This window comes from Bos grunniens, chromosome 19 (assembly GCF_055505025.1).
Source record: "Bos grunniens cultivar Pamir isolate PY7600 chromosome 19, Bosgru_T2T1.0, whole genome shotgun sequence".
In the NCBI taxonomy this organism is placed as follows: domain Eukaryota; kingdom Metazoa; phylum Chordata; class Mammalia; order Artiodactyla; family Bovidae; genus Bos; species Bos grunniens.
This window is the reverse complement of record NC_141183.1, coordinates 8,334,554-8,358,181: the sequence shown is the minus strand read 5'-3', so window position 1 is coordinate 8,358,181 and position 23,628 is coordinate 8,334,554. Positions and strand designations below refer to the sequence as shown.

Here is a 23,628-nt window from a genome sequence, read left to right as displayed (position 1 = left end):
TGTTCCGTTTTCATTGTCCTACAGCCTTTACCTTGCCCTCAGCATTCCCTGGCTGTGCTTAGTCACTCAGTCGTGTCCGACTCTTTGCGACCCTATGGACTGTAACCTGCCAGACTCCTCTGTCCATGGGATTCTCCAGGCAAGAATACGGGAGTGGGTTGCCATACCCTTCTCCAGGGGATCCTCCCGACCCAGGGATCGAACCCAGGTCTTCCGCATTGCAGGCAGATTCTTTACCGTCTGAGCCACCAGGGAAGCCCTGGCAATTCCAAAATGCAATTACAAAATTCCAAAATGAAGGGCTAAAATGATGCCAAAAGGACCCCGGAGTGCTGGGTATTTCACCCTAGTTTTAAAAAGAAGCCTAAGCCTAAAGTGTCGGGCCTACCTGGGTCTCAAGAGCGCTTCCCAAAGGGCTCTTGTCCCCAGCATCTTGAGTCACCGGGGGCTCGGGGAGGTCGGAGGCGGGCCGGGGGCGTGGCGCGGCGGGGACTCCGCCCCGGGGCGGGGCGCGGGCGGGGCGAGGCGGGCTCCCTCGGGGTCCCCGCGGGCGGGCACTCGGGTGGCCGCGGCGCGATGGAGGCGCCGGCCGAGCTGCTGGCCGCACTGCCCGCGCTGGCCACTGCGCTGGCCCTGCTGCTCGCCTGGCTGCTGGTGAGGCGCGGGGCGGCCGCGAGCCCGGACCCCCCGGAGCCCGCGCCCCCAGAGCCCGCGCCTCCGGTTGAGGCCAGCGTGAAGCCCGCGCCGCCCGGACCCTGCGCCGCGGAGCCGGCGGCCGCGCCCGAGGGGCCGCTGGACCCCGCGCCGCCGGACGAGCCCGAGGCGGCGCCGGCGGAGGCGGAGGAGCAGGCCGCCGAGGAGAGGCAGGTACGGACCCGCCCTCCCGGGCGCCCCTTCCCACCCCGGGGCCCGGTTCCCCCCGCGATTCGGCGCCCCCTGGCGCCCCCGGCCGAGCCGAGAACCGGGCCCCCAGCCTCGGGCTTGGTTGCCCCAAGAAGGGCAGAGCCCTCGATCGGCAGGAAGGGAAGGTCCCGGCGTGCAGACTCTCAGCTCTCCCTCGAAGTGTGGCAGAGCCTCGGAGTTGTGGGTTGTCGCCAGGCTGGCTTTCCTCTGCTTGGCCTCTCCTCCCCTGGCACGGGTCACACCCACCCCCCTCCCCCCCACACACACACCCCTCACCCTCCAGCCCACGGGATTTCAAATGCACGTGTATGTGGCTTGTTTCCAGGGCTTCAAGGATGGCGGTTGTCCTGATAGTAATATGATAAAATAGAATACTTAAAGAAGGAAAACTGCGTTTTCTTTTTAGGCCAATTTGGAATTCGGATTCCTGAGTCATTTATGTGTGAAACCCATTGGGTGGGGCTGAAAGAAAAGTACTGGACCATTGCAGTCCTTTTTGTTGTCCTTTTCAAACTGCATGGTGCTCTGCACACCTCACCTGGAGCTGCAGATAAGCCTGGCCAGTGTGCGGTGTGCAGGATAAAGCCTTCCTGCAGTGCAGCTGAGCACTCCCCAGGCCCACCCTCCTGCTTCTGCTGTCCTGCAGCTCTGTCCTGACCCCTCAGTCTTGCTTCAGAATAGCCAGAGAGGTAGTCCTTAGTAGAACTAAGAGCTTCAGGATCTTAGTTCCCCAACCAGGGATCGAACCTGGGCCCCCAGCAGCGGAAGCGCACACAGAGTCCTAACCACTGAACCACCAGGGAATTCCCCGATGCACCTCTTGACATTAGAAATCTACTTGCTAGCCGCACATTCCCAGGATTTCAGCGCCCTTGGACCCTTGGGGCCAGCGCCAAGGGCCCAGAGCCTGATCAGAACGCCTTGTTCTGACTCCCGGGCTCCTTTCCTTGTGAGGGAGGCTGGCCGGGACGGTGGAAACCATGAGCGAGCGGTTTTTGGTGCGTTGTCAGCGTGCCTGCAGTGCCCACTCTGAATTTTGCTGGACACAATGGTTTATACTGGAGAGAACCCTTTGACGGGAGGAGGAGGCAGCAAGGCTGGGTGGAGGCATGCTGATAATTGTTCCAGACCCCCTTCGAGCAGGTGCTTCGCTTGACAAGAGGGTGACTAATTGTGTCATTAGAGTGTATTCTAACCGGCTTGAGCAGGGCTGCTGTATTCTTCCCAAGGAGCACCGAGGCCCTGCTGTTCTTGCTGCCCTCACCTGTGGTGTTGGCAGGTAGGGTTTGGACACGTGCTGATGTGTTAGCTTTGCTCCTGTGTTTAGGATTCTCTTGGGAACAGGAGATGCGTAGGGGCTATTCTCAGGCTGCCACTTGCTCTCAATCGGCCATGTTCCTACAGTGAACACATTGGCCCCTTTTCATCCAGAGGCAGGTTCTGGACTGAAGTTTAAAATGTCCTTTACGGACTTCCCTGGCAGTCCAGGGGTTAAGACTTCACATTTCCGCTGCAGGAGCCTGGATTCAATCTCTGGTTGGGGAGCCAAGATCCCGCATGCCAGGCAGTGCACTCGTGCAGTGCAGCCAAAAATTAATTAATGAAAAATTTAAAAAGTCCTTTAGTAGTGCTCAGTTATCTCCTGATCTTCCAGATTACAGTGCTTCTGAAAGAAGTTTCTGCAAGGCCTCTAGGCTGTCAGCAATATATCTAGGTAACGGGTTTCGTGGTGGCTTAAAAAGCAGCCGTTTCTGCCTCTCCCTGGGAGAAAGTGAGCCCTGTGAGGGTGAGTAGAGGTTTGAAGGACGAGGCACCTTATGGAAGCTCACGTGTTGGGCACAAACTCGGAGCTGAACCTGATGCACTGCCGGAGCGGATGACCATGAGAGCTGAGGCTTGTGTGTCCGTCCTTCGTCTCCACGTCCTGACCTGACATGATCCAGGCAACAGGAGAATTAAATCTGTTTTCCTCCCTTGGAGGTCTTGCCCTTCCCTTTTGGGTTCAGCTCTCCAGCCTCTTCTGAGCTATCAAGCCCCTGTGACTCCGACTGTGCATAAGGCCGGGGGCCAGGTGCTGGGGACACATATCAGCTGTTCCTGACTCCTCTGCCTTGCTGCCTGTGGGATTACCCTGGAAGAAGCTGTGCTAAGAAACTGTCCGGAAATGGACTTGGGCATTTTCAAGGGCGCGTCCCAGGGACTTCCCTGGTGGAGCAGTAGCTGGGACTCCGAGCTCCCAATGCGGGGGCCTGGGTTCGATCCCTGGTCAGGGAACTAGATCCCACATGCTGCAACTAGGAGTTCAAATGCTGCAACTAAGACCCAGTGCAGCCAAATAAATAAATATTAGGGGAGAAACGGAGAAGGCAATGGCAACCCACTTCAGTACTCTTGCCTGGAAAATCCCATGGGCGGAGGAGCCTGGTAGGCTGCAGTCTATGGGGTTGCTAAGAGTCGGACACAACTAAGTGACTTCACTTTCACGCATTGGAGAAGGAAATGGCAACCCACTCCAGCGTTCTTGCCTGGAGAATCCCAGGGACGGGGGAGCCGGGTGGGCTGCCGTCTATGGGGTCGCACAGAGTCAGACACGACTGAAGCGACTTAGCAGCAGCAGCAAGGGAGAAAAAGAGCAGGTCCCAGTACTTTCTTCTGATGACCGTGCTGCCCCGTCTTGGAGAGCAAGCCAGAAGGCCCGCTGGGAAAAGTAACTCACGTCTGGGTTTGGGGCTGCCGTCAGCCAGCCTCGGGTCTGTCTGTCACTAAGGGAACAGCAGCAGTGGGAGAGCAGGAGGGCCCAGCCCCAGCCTGGCAGAGCAGCACTTAACTCACCTCTCCCCTCCCCCTGCTTTTTCCATTAACCAAGCCCCTTCTAATCCAATCATCTTCCTTCCTGGCGAGGCCTGGGAGGCCCCGGGGCAGCTGCTGCCCGGGCTCACAAAGCTGATTATTGAGAAGCATCCAGAGCCCAGGGAAGCCGCCTTCCGCTGTGCCTGTGGGTCATGGGGAAGCGACCCCAAGATGCAGGAGAATCGAGTCGCATGAAGGCCCTGGATGGGCTGGGAGGCTGAGCAACTGCTGAGGGAAAGGGGGTTAGATCAGGCAGGCCAGGGAGGCTGAGCGGAGAGCAGTGTCGTATTATTAAACTGCCTGTCATTTCTCTGAGGGATTAGTATGGAAGTGGGCAGGGATGGAGGCGGGCATGCCCACCGTCACAAAGAATTATGGGGAATGATGTCAAGAACAAAAGCTGGTCCCTTGTAAGGCCAGGAAGCAGTGCTTTCCGGTGCTGAGGTCGTTTAGTCGATTCAGTCGTGTCCGACTCTTTGCGACTCCATGAACAGTAGCCCACCAGGCTTCTCTGTCCATTGGATCTTCCAGGCAAGAATACTGGAGTGGGTTGCCATTTCTTTCTCTAGGGGATCTTCCTGTCCCAGGGATCAAACCCGTGTCTCCTGCATTGGCAGGCAGATTCTTCAGCACTGAGCCACCTGGGAAGCTCACAAGGTACAGGTTAAGATTTAGGATTTGCAGACCTCTCACCTAACGGAGACATGGATTCCAGCAGGGCTGTATCATAGGATGCCAAACAGTGGTCATGGACAGAGGATCAAAGTCACTCAGTAGTAGAGGGGTCGAATCGCTCTCTCTGAGCCAGGACTCAGGCATCCTGGTGCTCAGGCCCTCAATCTGCTCAGAAATGGAGAAGGGACTTCCTTAAGGCTGCTGGGCAATGCAGCAGGCAGGGAGATGCTTAGAGATTAAAGGAGACTAAAGAGACAGGAAAGACAAATGAAATACCTGGTCCTTGATTGGATTCTGGATGGGATGGGAAGCTATAAAGAATATTTTAGAGATAACTGGATCAAGTTTCAAATGAATGATTTATTAGATCATTTTGTTGTATCAATGCTCACTTTCTTGAGCATGATGCGGACATTGTGATTATATAGAAAAATGTCCTTGTTCTTAGGAAGATGCATGCTGAAACATCTAGGGATAACATGTCATGATTCAGATAGTTACACACCCACACACACATACACACACACGTCATGGGTGTGTATGGAGAGAGAGTACAGAGATGGAAAAATGTTAACAATTGGTGAATCTAAGTGGAAGGGTATAGGAGAGTTCATTGTATTATTCTTCTCTGTAGGTTTGGGACTTTCCAACATCCAGTGCTGGGAAAGAAGGAACCTGATGGGGAATTTCTCAGGAAAGGGCTTGGTGTTTCAGGCACTCTGAGGGTGCCGATTTGATTGAGCTGCACAGCCTCCTCTGTCTGCCCTCACCATGCAGCTGGGCCCCTGTTAGCCTTTCTGACGGACATTATCTTGCTGTTGGGCCCATCTTAATACCAGCCTTGTCACCACAGGTCTGTCCCCCAGGGAGCTGCAGAGCCCCTAGCCTTCTCAGAATGACCGAGAAGGTAAATCCCATCCCCCATCATCTGTCCTGACCTTTGTTAATTTTTTTTCTTTGTTGTATTTTCTTTTCTTTTTCTCTTTTGTGTCCTGAGCTTTGTGATGTCAATGTAGCCCCACTTTCTGTTCTCCTAACAGAAGTCCATTTAGTGGGTGGCCAAACAGGTATCTGGCAGTTGTTCATACCACTTTGAGTCTTGTCCTTTGGGCCTCTCAGGCTCCTGTAACACAGAGTACTACTATAGATTGGACTTCACTGGCAGTCCATTGGCTAAGAATCCATGTTTCCGCCATAGGCGGTACAGGTTTGATCCCTAGTCAGGGAACTAAAATCCCGAATGCCCTGTGGAGTGGCCAAAAAAAAAAAAATCATTAAACAACAGACATTTATTTCTGCCAGTTCTGAAGTTTGAGGAGTCCAAGATCAAGGTACCAGCAAATTCGGTTCCAGATGAGAACCCACTTCCCAGCTAGCTGACTGCTGTGTCCTCACACAGCACAGAGAACACTCACTCAGGTGTCTTCCTCTTCTACTAAGGGCCTAATCTCATCATGGGGCCCCAAGGTCATGACCCCATTAAACCTAATTGCCTCTCGAAGGCCCCACCTCCAAGTGGGGGTTCAGAACTGGGGTTCATATGCTGAACCCCCAGTTCAGCATATGAATTCTGGGGGATACAAAAACAGTCTGCAATGGATCTAGTGGTTTTCTGGGGGTGGAGGGACAGAAATAATCCAAATGTTAGCAAATTGGTAGAAGTAAGTAAGGGAAAAAAGCTGAACACAAAACTGGAATAATGGGACTTCCTGGTGGTCCAGTGGCTAAGACTCCACATTACCAATGCAAGGGGCCCAGGTTCCATCCTTGGTCAGGGAACTAGATCCCCCATGCACAACGAATATCAAAGATCCAGCATGCCACACGCAACTAAGACCTGGCACAGCCAAATAAATAAACATAAATATTAAAAATTAAAAAAAAGATCATGGGAATAGTCTCTGCACAATAATTACAACAATGTACATCAACAGAGGATGAGATGGTTGGATGGCATCACCGACTCAATGGACATGAGTTTGAGTAAAGTCCGGGAGTTGGTGATGGACAGAGAAGCCTGGGGTGCTGCAGTCCATGGGGTCAAAAAGAGTCCGACATGACAGAGCGACTGAACTGAACATCAACAAAACAAGATGACGCAGAAGGCTGAAAGCAGAGTTCAACATTTAGTCTTGTAAAAGGGTATGTTTTGTAAAGTTCTTTGAAAGCGAAAGTTGCTCAGTCCCATGGAACTCTTTACGACCTCACAGACTGCAGCCTGCCAGACTCCTCTGTCCATGGGATTTTCTAGGCAAGAATACTGGAATGGGTAGCAATTCCCTTCTCCAGGGGATCCTCCCGACCCAGGGATCAAACCCAGCTCTCCCGCATTGCAGGCGGGTTCTTTACTGTCTGAGCCACCAGGGGAGCCCAAAGTTCTTTAAGCCCATAATTTAATTTTTTTCATATGAGAAAGAAATTGGGGCTTTCCTAACAGCTAAATTTTGTTCTTTCTTTCAGCGATAGAGTTTTGTTTGCATGTGAAAAATGTAGCTGTCAGTTAAAATTTTTCTGCTTAATGGGAAAAGTAAATTCCTAAAGAACATACCTTAAGGAAAAAAAAAAAAAAGTGCCTGGCTTCAAAGAGTTAGAAATAAAACATTGAGCGTGCTCACTTTTAGACAGTTTCTCTTCTGTAGCCCTTTCCTTCCCAGACTACAACGTGGAAGGGCTGAGACCAACTTAGACCTCCGGTGGACATTTTTTCTGAGAAATGCCAAGTCCCTAGTGGCCAGAGCATTTCTGGAACAACCTGAGTCTGACCACGCTCGGTTTTGCCCTTGTTGAGGATAGATAAATGGAACAGGAGTCCGGAAACCTCCTCCTATCAGGCCCTGATGCACAGAGCCACTGGCTGCCCTTCTGATACCTCGCTGCTTGGTCCGAACCAAAAAGGAAGGCTGGGATGCTGATACCAATCATTCCTTCTCTCTCGCCAGGGAGGTGGGCGCATGGGTCCCTTTCTGCTGGCTGCAGTGAATAGCTAAAGAATAGCCAATGAGATTGAATGGCCTGAAGGAAATCGAAATGCAAGAATTCAGGGAACTTGCTTATCTAGTATTTTTGCCTCTGAATAGCCCTGGAGACTTGGGGAAGCCATTTAACTTTGGGTATGAGTTTTCCCATCTACAAAACGGAGGGGTTGAGCTAAAAGGAGGTCTGCAGCCCGGGACTGTTTGCTTTCTAGCCATCAGCTCTTGTTTCATGACCTGGGTAGCAAGCGTGTGTGTGCGTGTGCACGTGTGCTTATTTGGCAGTGTCTTAGTTCTGGCGCTCAGAGTCTTAGTTGGTCACGTGGGATCTTTCGCTGGTCACGTGGGATCTTTCGCTGGTCACGTGGGATCTTTGGTTGCGGCACGTGGACTCTCTAGTTGTGGCACTTGGGCTTACTTACTCTGCTGCATGTGGGATCTTAGTTCCCCGACCAAGGATCGAACCCAAGTTCCCTGGCATTGCAAGGCGGATTCTTAACCGCTGGACCACCGGTGGTTGTCCCTGTTTAATCCTCGCAGACGTTGCTAACCATCTGGCCGACACAGCCCTGAGCCTGGCCTCAGCAAGGGCCTAATTCTGTGACCTCGGCATTAACGCTCTCCTGGCCAAGTTCTTACTTGCCGAACACTCAGAGTCTGAGATCAATCTCAGGACAAGAAAATACCTCTGGCCCAGTGGCCTCCTATGAAAATCAGTAAGCCTACTCTAGGGTCAGACAGTCCTTTATCTTTATTCCTCATGATCTAAAACTGGTTTCCCTTCCTTGGGTAGAGATCTTAAATGCTGGCCATCTGTGTTCTGTTATTATCCTTGGAGTTAGTCATGCTCAAAATTCTTCAGCCTGGCTTTCCCCAACACAATGATCTCATTTCTTCTGACCCTCTCGGATTTGGTCAGTATGATTTAGTCAGACTGATTTGATCAGTCCCTTGGTTTTCCTCCGTGTCCTTGACCTTCTCTGTTAATCCTGAAATGTAGAGACAAGAATTCAACCTAATTCTCACTGATTGAGGGTCTGGTAGATGCCTGATTGCTACCTCAGGGGTTTTTTTGTGTTTTGTTTTTTTTTTTTAATGAAGCTTTTGATGTCCTCTAAATCCTATTTGTAGGAACAGTGCCAAAACCCGTTAATCTGATAGGATTGAATCTGGCAGGCTGATGTCTGAGCCAGACAGAGTGGCTTAGGGTTAGGGTTTGGGGCTTGTGAATGTGCCCTCAATTGGGATCTGAGGTCAGAGTCCAGGATGGTCCTTTTAGTCTGGACGTTTGACCACACCATCCTGCGGCCTGACTCCTGGTGCCCTGGGGCGATGTGCAAGTTCTCAATCTCGCTCTGCTCTCCCCCGACCCCTGCCCCTTGAGTTCAAGGATTACCTGGTGCTTTCCTTTTGCTGGAAAATCTCATGCTCATTATATCAAGTGGAGGACTCACATCTGGGCCCGGGCCACCCCTGCCGCCTCCCAGAACACATTGACCAACACAGGCCTCCCGGTCAATAACTGCTGATGCAGGACTTCCCTGGTGGTCCAGTGGTTCAGAATTCACCTTCCACTGCACGGGGGGCTTGTGTTTTATCCCTGGTCAAGGAACTAAGACCCCACATGTGCCACAGGCAACTAGGGAACCCATGTGTATGTGTGTATGTGTGTGAATCACTCAGTCATGTCTGACTCTTTGAGACCCTATGGACTGTAGCCCTCCAGGCTCCTCTGTCCGTGGAAACTTCCAGACAAGAATACTGGAGTGGGTTCCCATTTCCTTCTCCGGGGGATCTTCCCAACCCAGGGATCGAACCCAAGTCTCTTGTGTCTCCTGCATTGGCAGGCGGGTTCTTTACCACTGTGCCCCCCACACACACACACCATGGCAAAGACCCAGTGCAGTCAAAAATTGAAGTTAATTAATTAATTTAAAAATAGCTGAGGATGTCAAAATATATACACCCAGCCCAGCACCATCCCAGCGGCCTCTTGGACATCCCCCTTGTCCTCTCTAATGAGCACCGCAGGTAGCAAATCCGTTCTCCTGCGTAAAGCCCCTTAGTGGCTGATAGAATAAACCTCACCCTCTTACCCGGGCCCCTGAGGCCCAGCAGGACCCCACCTCAGACTTTTCTTCAGCCACCCGCCTCTGCTCAGCCTACACTCCAGGGCTGGCGGACCCTCCCCGACCTAGATCCTCACGGTTGCTCCTCCTCCCCCCGTATCACGTCTCTATGTCCTTGACCACCTTGGCGGATATGCATTCCCCCAACACGGCGTACCATCTGGGCTGACTTCCTTCTCAGCGCTCAGCCCAGGCTGAGGTCATCTTTTGTTTCAGCCTATGCTGTCGGCCACGGCGGGATGTCAGTGCGTGAGAACAGGGTCCTTGCCTGCCATGTCCAGAGCCACATCCCCAGCTCCTAAACAGACTTGGCAGACACTGGCACCCCCAAAGTACCTGCTGATTGAATAAGCTGCAATAATAACAAAAAGACAAGAAAACTCTGTCAGTTCCTGCTGACAGGCAGGCTCTGCCTCCCCGCAGAACCGCCCTGGGCAGCAGGAGTCTACTTCTCTATGTGCCCAGGGTCTTGCGTGTCGCCTGCCTGCAGAGCATCCCTAAAGTCATGTATTATGCTCCAAAGAGGCAGACGGCTCTGTAAGCTAGTGATCCCCCCGATGTAAGACGAGTTCAAACACAAACTGGATAACTGGCAATTCATCAAAGTTTTGATCAATGGCCGTTTTCTATTGGGTAGAAGCCACATTAAATCAGGGGCCTCCTAACATTTTTGAAAAAGAGTTATTCGTTTATTTTTGGCTATGCCAGGTCTTCCTTGCTGCACGCGGGCTTTCTCTTAGTTGTGGCGAGTGGGGGCTTCTCTCCGTTGCGTGCGCAGGCCTCTCTTGCTACGGAGCACAGGCCCTCGAGCTGGAGGGCTTCGGTAGTTGCGGCTCTTGGGCTTTGGAGCTTGGGCTCATTAGTTGTGACGCCTGACAGGCTTAGTTGCGCCATGGCTTGTGGGATCTTCCTGGACCAGGGGTCAAACCCTTGTCCCCTGCATTGGTAGGGGGATTCTTAACCACTAGACCACCAGGGAAGCCTACCTTCTAAGACGTTTTAAAAGCCTCAATACCTTTTACCCTCCTCAGTCTTATACAGACGGAAGTCCAGTGCATGGAGGAAAAGTGGAACTGCTCTGGGTGGTGGTGGGGGTGGTCTCAGCCCCTTGGCTCCTCCCTCTCCCCTCGCAGTGGTCCCTGCAGCAGTTCCACATGGCTCCAGGGCTCAGCCGACCGAGGGTAGGATAACTGAGCTCAAGATCGTCCAAGTTGGATCCAGTGATCTCAGAAGACCCTGTTCAGGGGAAGGAGGAGGGCTCAGGGGTGAACAGCCAAGGACAGATCCGTACCTGAGGCTGTGGTCCCAAGGATGACCCTGTGTTCCAGCCCACGCTCTCCCCACCAGCCATGCATGGCAGGTGGGAGGGGACAGCACTTCCCAGGAAGCTCTTAGACACTGACCTCACTGAGTCTGGAAGCCAGAGAGCTTCAAAAGCCAGGGGATTCTTGGATTGAACGTGGCAACCACCATTATGGGGCTTTGAGAAGGAAACACATGATAAAGTTATCATTTTAAGATATCCTCAGAAGAGATGATGGCAGGAGAGTGGAGTGCCTGTGATGCCCATGAAGGTACTGAGTGATTGAGGCAGGAGTGGGGAGAAGGAAGAGGAGGATCCTAGATGGCTTTCCAAGGCAGGGAGAACGGGTTCAATCCCTAGTTAGGGAACTAAGATCCCACCTGCCACGTGTCATGGCCCCATAAAAAGGAAACGGCAGGTTGGCATTTACATTCCCAGGCCATGATGAAGAATCAAGATGCTGTGACTGCAGGGAAAATTAGGCAGGTTGAGAAGGACCAGTCTGAAGCATGGGATTTAAGTTCCTTGTCACAGGGGATGAGCCTTTTCTAGCTGCACGTGTGGAGCTGGCCTGAGTGGCCTCAGCTTGGAGCTCTCATCTGGAGGCAGGGGTGGCAGAGTTGTTTTGATGGTGCAGGCAAAGAGCAGCCTGGCCGTGACCTCTGCCGGCCCGTCCTCCCCACCCAGCACCCGCCCATCACCAACGCCCCGAGCACTGGCGCCAGCTCTGCTGCTGTCTCGGCTCACCCCACAGCCGATGCTCCCCTCTGAGTGCCGAAGATGAGCAGCCTGACTGCCTGATGAAATCCTCCTGGAAGGACTGCCAGCAATGTCGAATCCGCTTGAGCTGGGAGGCAGCCCCTGAGTCTTGCCTGTTCTCGGGGCCTCTCTCAGAAACCTTCTCTGGAGACCAGGCGGTTGATTGGCCTGTCCCAGACTGCGGCCCAGGGCAAGGGATGCTGTGGGCCCCTGAGAGCTTCCTGTTATCTCAGTCTTTGCCTCCACAGGGGAGCTGGGCCTCCTCCATGCCTGCCTGGTGGAGCCCTGGTCTTCCAGGTTTAAAATCAGTTTGGATTAACTGGGAGGGGGGTGGAGACGGGGGTGTTGGTGCAGCTCAGGTGGGTGGTCTCAGGGTCCAACAGACCCTGTTTGCAGGACCCCAGGGCAGACTCACCTCCTTAGGCAGAAAGAGAGTCAGACAGACAAAAAGACATCTGTCTCTGTAGGCACCTCTCCCTATCTCTGCTCCACCTCTCCCTATCTCTGCTCCATTTGAGCCTGTGTATCAGCCAGGGCAGCCATAAATGGCAATGAGCTGTCTGCAGCGTGTGCCTCTGGCTCCTAGGGGCTCCAAGAAGCCTTCTTCCAAGCCCCTCTGTGTCCTACAGCCTCCTACCCGTCCCCTCTGCCACCCCTCCCCTCTTGGCCTCTCGGGGACCTTTGTCTTGGGCTCCTGGCCTTGGTGAGGCTGTCAGGAGGCTGTCCCTCCACCTGCCTTCACTGATGGAAGAGCTGAATTAGAAAATTAACCCAGGGAGTTCTCTGGTGGCCCAGTGGTTAAGACTGTATGCTCCCAATGCATGGGGCATGGGTTCAATCCCTGGTTCGGGAACTAGATATATAAGCTTTGATATTTGGTCACCTGATGCGAACAGCTGACTCACTGGAAAAGTCCCTGATGCTGGGAAGGATTGAGGGCAGAAAGAGAAGAGGATGAGATGGCTGGATGCCATCATGCATCAGGCTGGATGCCCTGGACGTGAACTTGGGCAAATTCTAGGAGATGGTGAGGGACAGGGAGGCCTGGCATACTGCAGTCCATGGACATGGAGTCACAAAGAGTCTCTCTCTCTATATATATGTATATAAAGTAGCAGAGGAGGCAATGGCATCCCACTCCAGTACTCTTGCCTGGAGAATCCCAGGGACGGGGGAGCCTGGTGGGCTGCCGTCTCTGGGGTCGCACAGAGTCAGACACCACTGAAGTGACTTAGCAGCAGCAGCCTCAGCAGCATATAAACTAGTCTCTAAGACGCTGGTCAGTGAGCTGACTGGGGTGTGGTCTCGGCCTCGGGCCTGCTGTGGGGGACCAGCATGATGAACCCCTGCACTCAGTCCCTCCTGCCTCCTGTCTTGCCAGCGCATCCCCACGTACTGCTCCCAACTTCAGCTCTTATCTTCTTTCTCCCCATTTTTAAATTCCCGGTGGCTCCTCAGTACCTTGTCCCATGTGAGTTCTCTGATCCAGGCCCTGCTTTCCTGGCCTCCCACACCCTCCCTGCGGTCACACCAGACGCCAAGGAGTCACTGAAAAAGCTGTGATGTTCCAGGCCTGGCCAGCTCTTCTCAGACCCAGCTCAGGATTCTCGTCCCTCCTGAGGCCTCGCCTGCACCACTCGGCCTCAGCTGAGCTCTCCTCCTTAGCCCCACCCAGGGATCGAACCTGGGCCCAGAAGTGAGCGTGCTGAGTCCCAACCATTGGACCACCAGGGAATTCCCAGTAAAGTCCTTACTGAGACAAAGGCTTCGACGTTTTGCACACGGTCTCACTTTATTCTTTTCCTTCGCGGTTGTGCACACAGCTCGCCATCTTGAAGCGCAGAGCACTGGACTGAGGCTAAGAGCTCCCACCTCCAGAAGGGCTTCCATGGTTGTCTCAGTCACTCTGTTTCTGAAACCTGCCCCTCTTGTTGTCGGTATCAGCACGTTTGGTTTGTTGGGTTTGCTCTGTTTGTTTGGGGTTATTTTTTGGCCCCAGGGCATGGCTTGCAGGGTCTTAAGTTTTCCAGCCAGAGACTGAACCTGTGCCCTCCACAGTGAAAGCGCCGAGTTCTAACCACTGGACCGCCCGGGAGGTCCCCAGCACTTTTGTCTTACTGCCGGGTGCACACTTTTAATAAACTAAGGGCAAAATGCAACGAATGATATTTTTTTAAACTTTTTTTTTTTTAAATAATGGAAGCCTTTCCATTATTCTGTTATCTAAAAGCCCAGTAAGTAACCACCTCCCTGGAGCAGCCCCCACTCCCCATCCCCTGCTGCTAAGCAGCTGGTATGTCAAACAGGCAACAGCCTCCTGGCAGAACTTGAGATGTTCTGGGCTTGCAGAGAGGGATGTGAGTGGACAGTGACAGTGGTCAGGACTCTGGATGTTGGTGACAGAAACTCAGCTTAGGTGAGCTTTCATGGAACCAGGATTTGAGTCGCTCACGTACCGGGGAGGCTGGGGTAGAATGACCTCGGGGCAAATCACAGCCAGGGACTCTCCACCCGGTGACCCTGGGTCACCCCCAGCTCCCAAGCTCTCAGCTCTGGGACCAGAGGTTCTTTGTGCCCAAGCAGAAATCGGGCCCATGGTTCATATCCGCCTGTCAAATCCATCACAGGGCATGGCGGGGGTGGGGTGGTCTGACTGCCTGTCTGGCAGTTCCCACCAGGACCACAGGCTTCAAGGAACACCTTTTGAAAGAAGGGGGTTTCTGTGCAGGCAGAAAAGAGTAAATGGCCGATTCAGCAGTGTTTTCCAAACATCAAGTCTCACCATAAGAAATCTATTTAAATTGCACCCACGTTTATAAAGTCACAGAAGTTTTTTAAAACGGTATCTACCTCTACCACACATACACACACACCAGTATTTGTCTTTAATTCTGGGATACAGGGTGCCCCCAAAGTCTTGTGCAGTTTTAAGTCTTAATAACTTAAGAAGTGTAAATGCTACAAACCTACAAAACACATCGGTTGAGTATTTACTTATTTAAATTCCTTTTATACTTAGTTTCCTGACATTTGAATGCTGTGTTTTTCATTTTAAGTCTTTGTAAGTGCCAGAATCCAGACACACAGGGCAGCTAGAGGAGTCTCCTCTGGGCATCTCAGACACCGGGTTGACCTCCCTTGAGGTCACGTCCAAACTGTCACGTGTGCATCAAATCCCATAAGATCACGGGGCTGAAATCACAAAGGCAATCCTGTTAGTCACTGACCATCCGCCCATGAATATTTTTTCAAAGTCTAGAAACCAACTAGAGCCACTGGACGGTGGTATTATGTGAGTTTGGATAAGAAACGTCAACATATTTTAAATGTAAATAACCTTTCAAATGTCATTTTGGGAGATGTTTGGAGCATTTGTGCTCCTAACGTTATTAAGTCTTAAAACCACACTGAGACATTGGCTGCACATTTTTAAAATACTAGTAGCAACCTCTAAGTTGCTTTCATGACCCACCAATGGGTTACAGCCAGTTTTTTTTTTTTTAGATTTTTTTTTTTTTTTGACATGGGCTATTTTTAATGCCTTTATTGAATGTGTTACAGTATTGCTTCTGTTGTTTATGTTCTGGCTTTTTGGTGGTGGGGCATGTGGGATCTTAGGTCCCCAACCAGGGATCAAACCCGCACTCCCTGCGTTGGAGGATGAAGTCTTAACCACTGAACCGCCAGGGAAGTCCAGTTTTGAAAAGCACCACACTTCAAAAGTCAAGAGCAGAATTCAAATGTAAACCGGCCTTTCCCCAAGGGAGTGTTGGCAGATCAAATGACGCTGCCTCCCTTTGGACTAAAGTAGTCTGCATCAGTTCTTGAATTTCCCCTCTTGCATGGCAATTATCTGGGTTTATATCTTTCCTACTGGATGGTGAGTTCCTTCACAAAGGGAGTGTGCTCGCTTTTTTGTTGTTTTTCCTTTAACCTTCGTGTCCCTCACACACAATAGGAGAATTGGTCTCCTCTCTAGTCTTGATATTAGGCTTATTTCTGGGCTACAGCTCTGATTAGATTCATCTGTTTTTTTTCTTTTTCCCTTCTTTCTTTTCTTAAAGGAAAATATATGTAAAATAGCCTCAGGCTCACTGTTCAGCGATCCCTGTGTAGCATTTTAAAAGTGCAGTTCATGTGTATTATTAGAAAATCCAAATTATACTGAAATGGGTAAGATGGAAGGAAAGGCCGCCCCCACCAGCTCCTCTCTCCAAAGGCAGTCACGGTTAATGGCATCTTGGACGTGCTTCTAGAAAACATTTTCTCCACATTTATGAGTGTGTATGTGTGTGTGTCAGTTGCTCAGTCGTGCCTGACTCTTTGCAACCTCATGGACTGCACCCAGCCAGGCTCCTCTGTCCATGGAATTTTCCAGGCAAGAATACTGGAGTGAGTTGCCATTTCCTTCTCCAGAGGATCTTTCTGACCCAGGGATCGAACCCGTGTCTCCTGCTTGGCAGCTGGATTCTTTACCACTGAGCCACCTGGGAAGCCCCAGGTGGTGCTGAGCTGCATGTAAACTGCTAAGTGGAGAAGAACCAGCTCCCGCCTCCCACGCTGCTCCTCCTGGAGGCATCTTGTGGGGTCCATCAAAAGAGAGTTACAAGAGACCCAAGGGAAACCTTTTGGGTTTGCCACTTACAACTTGCTTTTTTTTTTTTTTAATATTAATTATTTTGGCTGTGTCAGGTCTTAGTTGCAGCATGTGGGATCTTTTAGTCAGGGGATGTGGGGTCTAGTTCCCTGACCAAGCATCGAACCCGCTTCCCCCAGAGCATGGGGTCTTAGCCACTGGACCACGAGGGGAGTGCCATGACTTGCTATTGGGCTTGTGCAAACTTTGTCTCCCAGCTTAGCTTGCTCTGATTTGGCCGGGAGCCTGCCTGCGCATTTTGCAGAGGCTGCAGACCGCTGGACCCGGGGGCTCAGAGCCTGAAGGCCTGGGTCTGGCTTGTCAGCTGTGCTGCCCCGTCCCCTGTGGGGCAGCCGTTCACGTCTGCGCTCCCCTCTCCTCCTCTGCCCTGTCTGCCGCTGGGCTTCCTCGGTCTCCTCCCCGCGCCCTTCTGTCCCTCAGCTCCCCCACCACCTCCCTCTCATCCTCCAACATTCCTGCAAGTTGAAGTCACCCCTTCCTCTCCACCAAGGCCATCCCGGGACATTCCTTCCAGCCTGCTGTTTATTTTGTCCGTGCATCCATGGGAGAGAACTGGGCTGAGGGAGGTGGAGTTCCAATTTTGGGAAAATGCGATCTGAAACGGTCCGGGACTGAGAAGAGGTTGGAGGAAGCAGAGATGGAGACTGTGAGCACAAACACGGCTGCTCTGTGATGGTCGGCCCGGCCCGGCCTCCAGAGACCCCACCAGCTTTCCTCTCTTGCCTTTTGGGTTTTGTTTGGGGTTTTTTGGCTGCACTGTGTCTTTGTTGCGACGCGTGGGCTCTCTCTAGTTGTGGCACACGGGGCTTCTCTCTAGTTGTGGCACACCGGCTCCAGGGCGTACACGCTTAGTTGCTCTGCAGCATGTGGGATCTTAGTTCCCGGACCAGGGATCGAACCAGCATCCCCTGCGCTGGAACATGGATGCTTAACCACTGGACCACCAGGGAAGTCCCGCGTGCCCTTTGTTCTGCTCACTGTAGTGGGAGGTGGGGGTCACCCAGTCCACTTGTCAAAGTGGCACCCACCACTTGACCTACCTGGAAAAGGCAAAGGAGCCACAGTGTCAAGGTGAAAACATGGCTCCTTGGCCTAGAGTCTCCCCGCCGTCACCTCGGACAACCGGCACTCACACTGACGTTCCTGTTTCTACCTGCTGTTGACTGTGGCCCCTTCTCAGGAAGGACCTCCCAACCACGCTCAAAGGACAGTGCGGGTGCTGTGCGTGATCAAGCTGTCCCTGGGCGGCCCCTGCCTCTCCCCAAGACGCCCCATGTCCCCGAGGTCCACTTCCAGTCCACAAGCACATCTCTCCCAACAGCAGATCCAGGGGTCAGGTCACTTTAACCGAGGGGTCAAACACCGAATGACGGTATCGAAGAGTAAACCGGGTGCCTGGGCACTGACCCTTCTCCTTGTCTTGCAGGAAGCGGAGCAGGAGCTGGACGGTGAGGAGGGTTCACCGCAGGCAGGGCCTGAGGAGGAAGACGGTGAGTGGGACCCGGCCTCCAGGTTGCATAGTGCTGCCCCCGGAGGCCGGCATTATCGCCTCTGGCTGACACTGAGGTCGGAGCCTGCTCCTCTCTGATCCCACCTTCGCACCCATCTCCCTGCTCACCTGCTTTGCTCCTTTGGCCATCGCTTTTCTATCTATACCGTATGCGTGCCTGTATGCTGAATTGCTTCGGTCGTGTCTGACTCTTTGTGACCCTATGGACTATAGCCCACCAGGCTTCTCTGTCTATGGGATTCTCCAGGCAAGAATACTGGAGTGGGTTGCCATGCCCTCCTCCAGGGGATCTTCCTGACCCAGGGATCAAACCCGAGTCTCTTATGTCTCCTGCATTGGCAGGTGGGTTCTTTGCCATTAGCACCACCTGGGAAGCCCATCTATACAATATGAGTTGTCTGTAAATACAGACGGCCCATCACTGACCTTCTATTTCCTGCGGTGCCTAACGCCCTTCTCACCCCGACTTTGTGCATTTCATGTTTCTCTCAAATACCTCGGACCTATTTCACAGAGACTAAAGCCACTTTCAGGGCCGCCTCTTGGGTTCTGCAGGTTAAGGTTCCCTGGAGAGGAAATGTCTGATTTCCAAGCAGCTCTAGCTGACCAGCCAGACCTGTGTGGCCCTCAGATCCTAGGTAGCCGGTGGGAGAAACAGGGAGTGACCGGGAGCCTTGAGGAAATGGACCAGTTCAGACTTAACTGGGTGGAAAGCAATGTGTTTGCTCTGGGCACCCACGGGGACCAGCGCCCCAGACAGATGGGACCCAACACAGGGTGGGGCCTCTGCTGGATCTGTCATGTTTTATTTCTTTATTTAAAAAAAAAAGGAAGAAGAAGAAGCTGAAGCAAAAATAGCAAAATGTCAGCACTGGTCAAATCTATATGGCATGTACACCGAGGACTTATTACTCGCTGTACTTTTGTGTACGTTTGAAATATTCAGGCTTTTTTAAAAGGGGGGATTGTTGCTGTGATTTTTAAGTCAACAGCTGGCAGGGGCCCCGGAAAGAGAGGGCTGCAGGAATGCAGTAACCGGGGCTGGTGGTGTGGGCCAGGCGGCCAGGGTTGGGCTGGGACTGGGGGAGGGTGTATCTGAGGAGGCTTCCCCCACCAGGAGGCCCTGCAGGAAAGGGCCTTGGGTTTCTGTCCAGACAGCTTTAGAGGAAGGGGGTGGGGCAGAAGGCTGAGGTGGGGGGGGTATCAGCCCCTTGCTAGGGGCTCCCTTTCCGCTGCTGCTGGTTCTCTCAGATCGTCTGCAGGAACCACGGCCCTGAGGCCTGTCTCTGCCACGTTATTGGATCCTATTAGTGATTTGGGAATGCAGAAGGCAAAAGCCAAGGCTGCTGGTAGCCCTAGGGGGCCAGGACAAGGGGAGGCTCAGCAGACCCCTCTTCTGGAACACTCTCAGACGTGCAGCCCCACACCTAGCCATGTGCAGGGTCAACAGGGCCCTCCCTCCTTATCTGACTGCTGCTCCTGGACCTTGTCCATCCCCCAGGCCGCCTCCTGGCAGCCCTCTGGAGGCCGAGGCCCGAGAGGTGTAGGGCTCCAGCTGTCAGAAGCGCACAGGAGAGGCCCCCAGGCCCTCTGCAGTGAGCAGTTCCGCTTGCTAATTAATTAGTGTTCGCCAAGGTGCCTTCCCTAAGTGACTGGGTGGATTCACAGAAGACGGCATGAGGAAGGCCCCCTCCCTGGGAGGCTCTCACGTTGAACCCCTCCCTGGTCTAGCCGCCTTGGATGTGGCTGTGTGTCCCTCTGTCACCATTACGGGAGTAAGCAAAAGCCTTTATAAGTGGTTTGTTCTCTCCGGCTCGGGAGAGAAGCATTATCAGACCCGCCCCACAGGTTGGAAACCTTGAGCAGTACTCAGCTGGCAGCATTTTTCTGCTTTATGTTTCTAAAACATAGCAACACCATGACCTTGACATCGAGGTTAATCCATTTTCTTTGTCCGTTGCCTCTTCCTGAGGGCCAGAAGCCAGCATGGCCACGAGCTCGTTCTGAGACTAGCTCCATGTGATTCTGTCCCTTGGCAGGTTTTTTCCTGACCACCAAAGACCCCGGCTCCTCAAACGACGGCCCCAAATTGCTCAGCTTGGGTCCCAGATCCCCGGATGTCACAGTCCAAGCCCTGAGCTGTTGGAAGCTCCTAATGATGCTGCGGCCCCTTGGCTCATCAGCCTGAGCTGTGCTCAGCCTGGAGGGGAGAGCAGCTGATGGGAGTGGGGTCTCCAGGGAGGGGGGTGGGCTCATCCGGTCTCAGCACCAAGCCCCAGCCCCAGCTCACCAGGAGGAAGAATGTCCTCTTCATTCATTCAGCAAGCCCTGCAGAATGAATGAAGAGCCAAGTGCAGAGTGAAGACCAAAAAATATTCAGCTGGTCTCTGCATTTCCCATCCCCAATTCTTTACACCTTACCAGAAATGTAATAAGGCCTCCCCTGGCACCCCAGCTCTTCACTCCATGTCCTCCTGTCCCCTTGCTCCCTGCCACCCGGCCTCACTGGCTTCCTTGCTTTGCTAGATCCGTCTCCCCAGACCTGCAGCATCACCTGAAAAGCCCTTCCTGACAGCCCTCCCCACTGCCATTAAACTTCCAAGCAGCCCTCTCCCCACCTTCCTCTCCCCTCCCACTGTCCTTTGCTGAAGAGCTCTCAGGACCTACTGCAAACTCTGCTATTTTGATTACTCATCTTTGCCCGCTGTATGCTTTCTTCCCTGCTAAGCCCCCAGCACCCAGCAGAGAGCTCACTGAATATCAATATTTGCTGAATGAATGAAGAGCAAATTAAACCCTGTCCAGACGTGGGGTAAAGGGAGTGCTCAGCCCTGGGGGCCAGATTCTCCTGCAAAGTCAGTCAGGTTGTGGTGAGAGCAAACACCGCCCCCGTGACAACCCCTGGGTTCTGAGTTTGCATCCAGAACCTTCTTCCTTTGGCCTAGAGAGAACGAGAGGCTCAGAGGCTGCAGCCCTTTCCTGCCTGGAGCCCACGCCAGCCTGTCTGATCACTGGGGACAGCCGCCAGCTGGAGACCGTCTGGGTGGCCCCAGGGCAGGATGTGGAGGTGTTTGAGATACCTGACATTTGAGTGACATAGAACAGAACTGAAAAAGAAGACATCTGTGTGGGAGGGTGATTTGCTGGTCTCTGCGTTTCCCATACTCAATTCTTTATACATTAACAGAAATTAGATAAGACAAGCTGTTCAACCTCGGTCCTCCAGGCTGGCCGGAGGCTGTCTGCCCTCCACCTGCTGAGCTGAAGGTCCATGTAAGGGCACTGCTTCCCGAGGGAATGCTCTCCACTGGACACTCGGCCAGGAGAATGCTCACAGCTCTTTCCTTTTCTGCCCTGCAGCCTTCTCCCCACATCACACATGCCTGTTTTTCTCTGTCCAGACCCCCTGGTATGCCCTTCTCAGGTCTCTAGAACTGCCCTTCTGTACATTCCAAAGCAGCTACAAGGTCTTACGAAGGCTGCCCTGGGTTTGGCGAACCCAGAAACACCCATTCAGTAATAAGTACTTTAAAATATATATGAAAGTGAAAGTCGTTCAGTCGTGTCCAACTCTTTGCGACCCCATGGACTATACAGTCCATGAATACAGTTCATGGAATTCTCCAGGCAAGAATACTGGAGTGGGTAGCTGTTCTTTTCTCCAGGGGATCTTCCCAACCCAGGGATCAAACCCAGGTCTCCCTCATTGCAGGTGGATTCTTTGCCAGCCACCTGGGAAGCCATATATATATATATATATAATATAGTTATTTATTTGGTGGTGCTAAGCCTTAGTCGTAGCATGTGGGATCTAGTTCCATGACCAGGGATTGAACCCAGGCCCCTCTGCATTGGGAGCTCAGAGTCTTAGCCACTGGACCACCAGGGAGGTCCCCCTAAGTACTGGTTTTAATGACCTATTTAAACACACCATGGACAAGCCCACATCATCCCTTGTCCCATTGTGGGCTGGATGTGTTTTTTGTTTTGTTTTGTTTTTAGATTTTTAGTCACTGGTGGGAGGAGGGGCATAGAAGGGGCCTGCTGACATGAGGCTCCTAGATGGCAGGGCAGGCACTCTCAAGCCCAGGAGACCCAGGACCTCGGCAGGAGGGTTGCAGGTCCCTGTTGCCTTCTATACCCGGGACCCAAGAAGAGGCAGGGAACGCAGCGCCCGGGCACAGCCTGCTTCCCAGAGATAAGTGCCCTCTGTCTGACCATGTAATGAGCACAGCAGCATTGGGGAGGGAGGATCAGGATGAGGGGGAGAACAGCCCGGGGAACAGCTGTTTGGCCAGAGTCCTTGAGGGAGAGGGGCCGACAGGCAGCTCTGAGGATGGCCCAGCCTGGTCTTGGGAGAATGCATGTGTGCTTGCTAAGTCGCTTCAGTCGTGTGCAACTCTGTGAGCCCATGGGCTGTAGCCCGCCAGGCTCCTCTGTCCATGGGATTCTCCAGGCAAGAATACTGGAGTGGGTTGCCATGCCCTCCTGCAGGAGGTCTTCCCTACTCAGGGATCCAACCAGAGTCTCCTGCATTGGAAGGCAGATTCTTTAACACTAGCCTGGGAAGCCCCTTGGGAGAATGGATGGAACCAAATGGCCTGGGGGGACTGGTGTGTGTGTGTGTGCGCGCAGGTTTCTTTCTGGCTGCCTCATCCCCGGTTCAAGTTCCTAAAAAGAGTTCCTGAGTGGAAGGGGTGTGGGGAGATCCTTCCAGGTGCAGGCCTTGGGTGGGCGTGGGCCCCTGTCTGCCCGTCTTCGAAGCGGGGCGCCCTCTCTGGCCCACGTGGTTCTTTGGAAGGGAAAGAACCTTTCCTTTCTAAGGAAGGGAAAGGGGACTAAATTTGCCGGAGAGCCCAGCACGCTAACCGGCTCTACTGGGTGTCTCTGCAGGGGGCGAGGCCTTCTCCTTCAAATACAGCCCTGGGAAGCTGCGGGGAAACCAGTACAAGAAGATGATGACCAAGGAGGAGCTGGAGGAGGAACAGAGGTAGGCCGCCCGGCCCTCCTCCGGGCTGCTCAGCTTTCTGGGGTTCGGGTGCCACTCCGGGAGGCCCCTTCGTTGTAGTGTGGAGAGGAGGCGGGCCTCCCACAAGCCACGCCCCCACTGCCCCATTTCCGTTTTAGAGGTTTTTTCCCCCCTGTCCTGGCTCCATTTCCCCGTAACAGTACCCTTGGGAAACTCTGGAGGAGCGGGTGACAGGGAGGAGGGAGGGCGGCCGAGCCCTTTCTTGCCCCCCACCTCCCCCACCGAGAGGGAGAAAGAGAGATGCTTGGGAAGAGCCTGGAGCAGATCTGGCTGTTCACGGTACACGGAGAGTTCATGACAAAACCAATCCATCACTTCAGGACAGAGCACGATTCTTCCTGCTCATCCGCCTGGCAGCCAAGCGCCCCTGCCCTACCCCGCCAGCACCCTCCAGCTCCCCCACCCCCACCCCCGCCCCAGCACCGGGCCAGCAGTCCTTTTTTATCTGTTCTGCTCCATGGAGCTCTGAGGCAGCTGTAGCCACGGCAGCAACTCATTTTTAGGACTAGGTTCTTCCCCCGCCCGTCGCCAGCCGGACACCTACACTGACCCATGGGCTTCCCTTAGACCCATGGGCTTCCCTCCTAAGGAGCAGCAGTATAGCGGGGACGGATCAGGGGGAAGAACCGGTGGTCTGACACAGGCCAGCCTGTGGCCTGGGGTCCTTTTTGTTCAGGCACATATCTATTAACAAATGGGGGCGTGTTTCCTGAGCCCGGTAACCCGGAGGGGCTGGGCGATCACTCCCCACTGGCTCCCGCAAGCTGGGTTCTAGGGTCAGGAATGGAGGCTCTGTTATTCCAGGATCTAGATTCTATTATTTCCAACCCACCTAGCATCA

General features: G+C 53.2%; 1 protein-coding gene across 1 annotated transcript in view; it reads left to right on the top strand.

Annotated features, from left to right (window-relative positions):
- The first annotated feature begins 560 nt into the window (after positions 1 to 560).
- The window catches only part of MXRA7 (matrix remodeling associated 7), a 31,519-nt gene continuing 8,451 nt past the window's right edge, over positions 561 to 23,628 (top strand). The window contains exons 1-3 of the mRNA XM_086356303.1: positions 561 to 867; positions 17,675 to 17,738; positions 22,652 to 22,748. Coding sequence (XP_086212429.1) covers positions 577 to 867; positions 17,675 to 17,738; positions 22,652 to 22,748 — 452 coding nt within the window. The 5' untranslated portion in view covers positions 561 to 576. The remainder of the gene's footprint in view (positions 868 to 17,674; positions 17,739 to 22,651; positions 22,749 to 23,628) is intronic.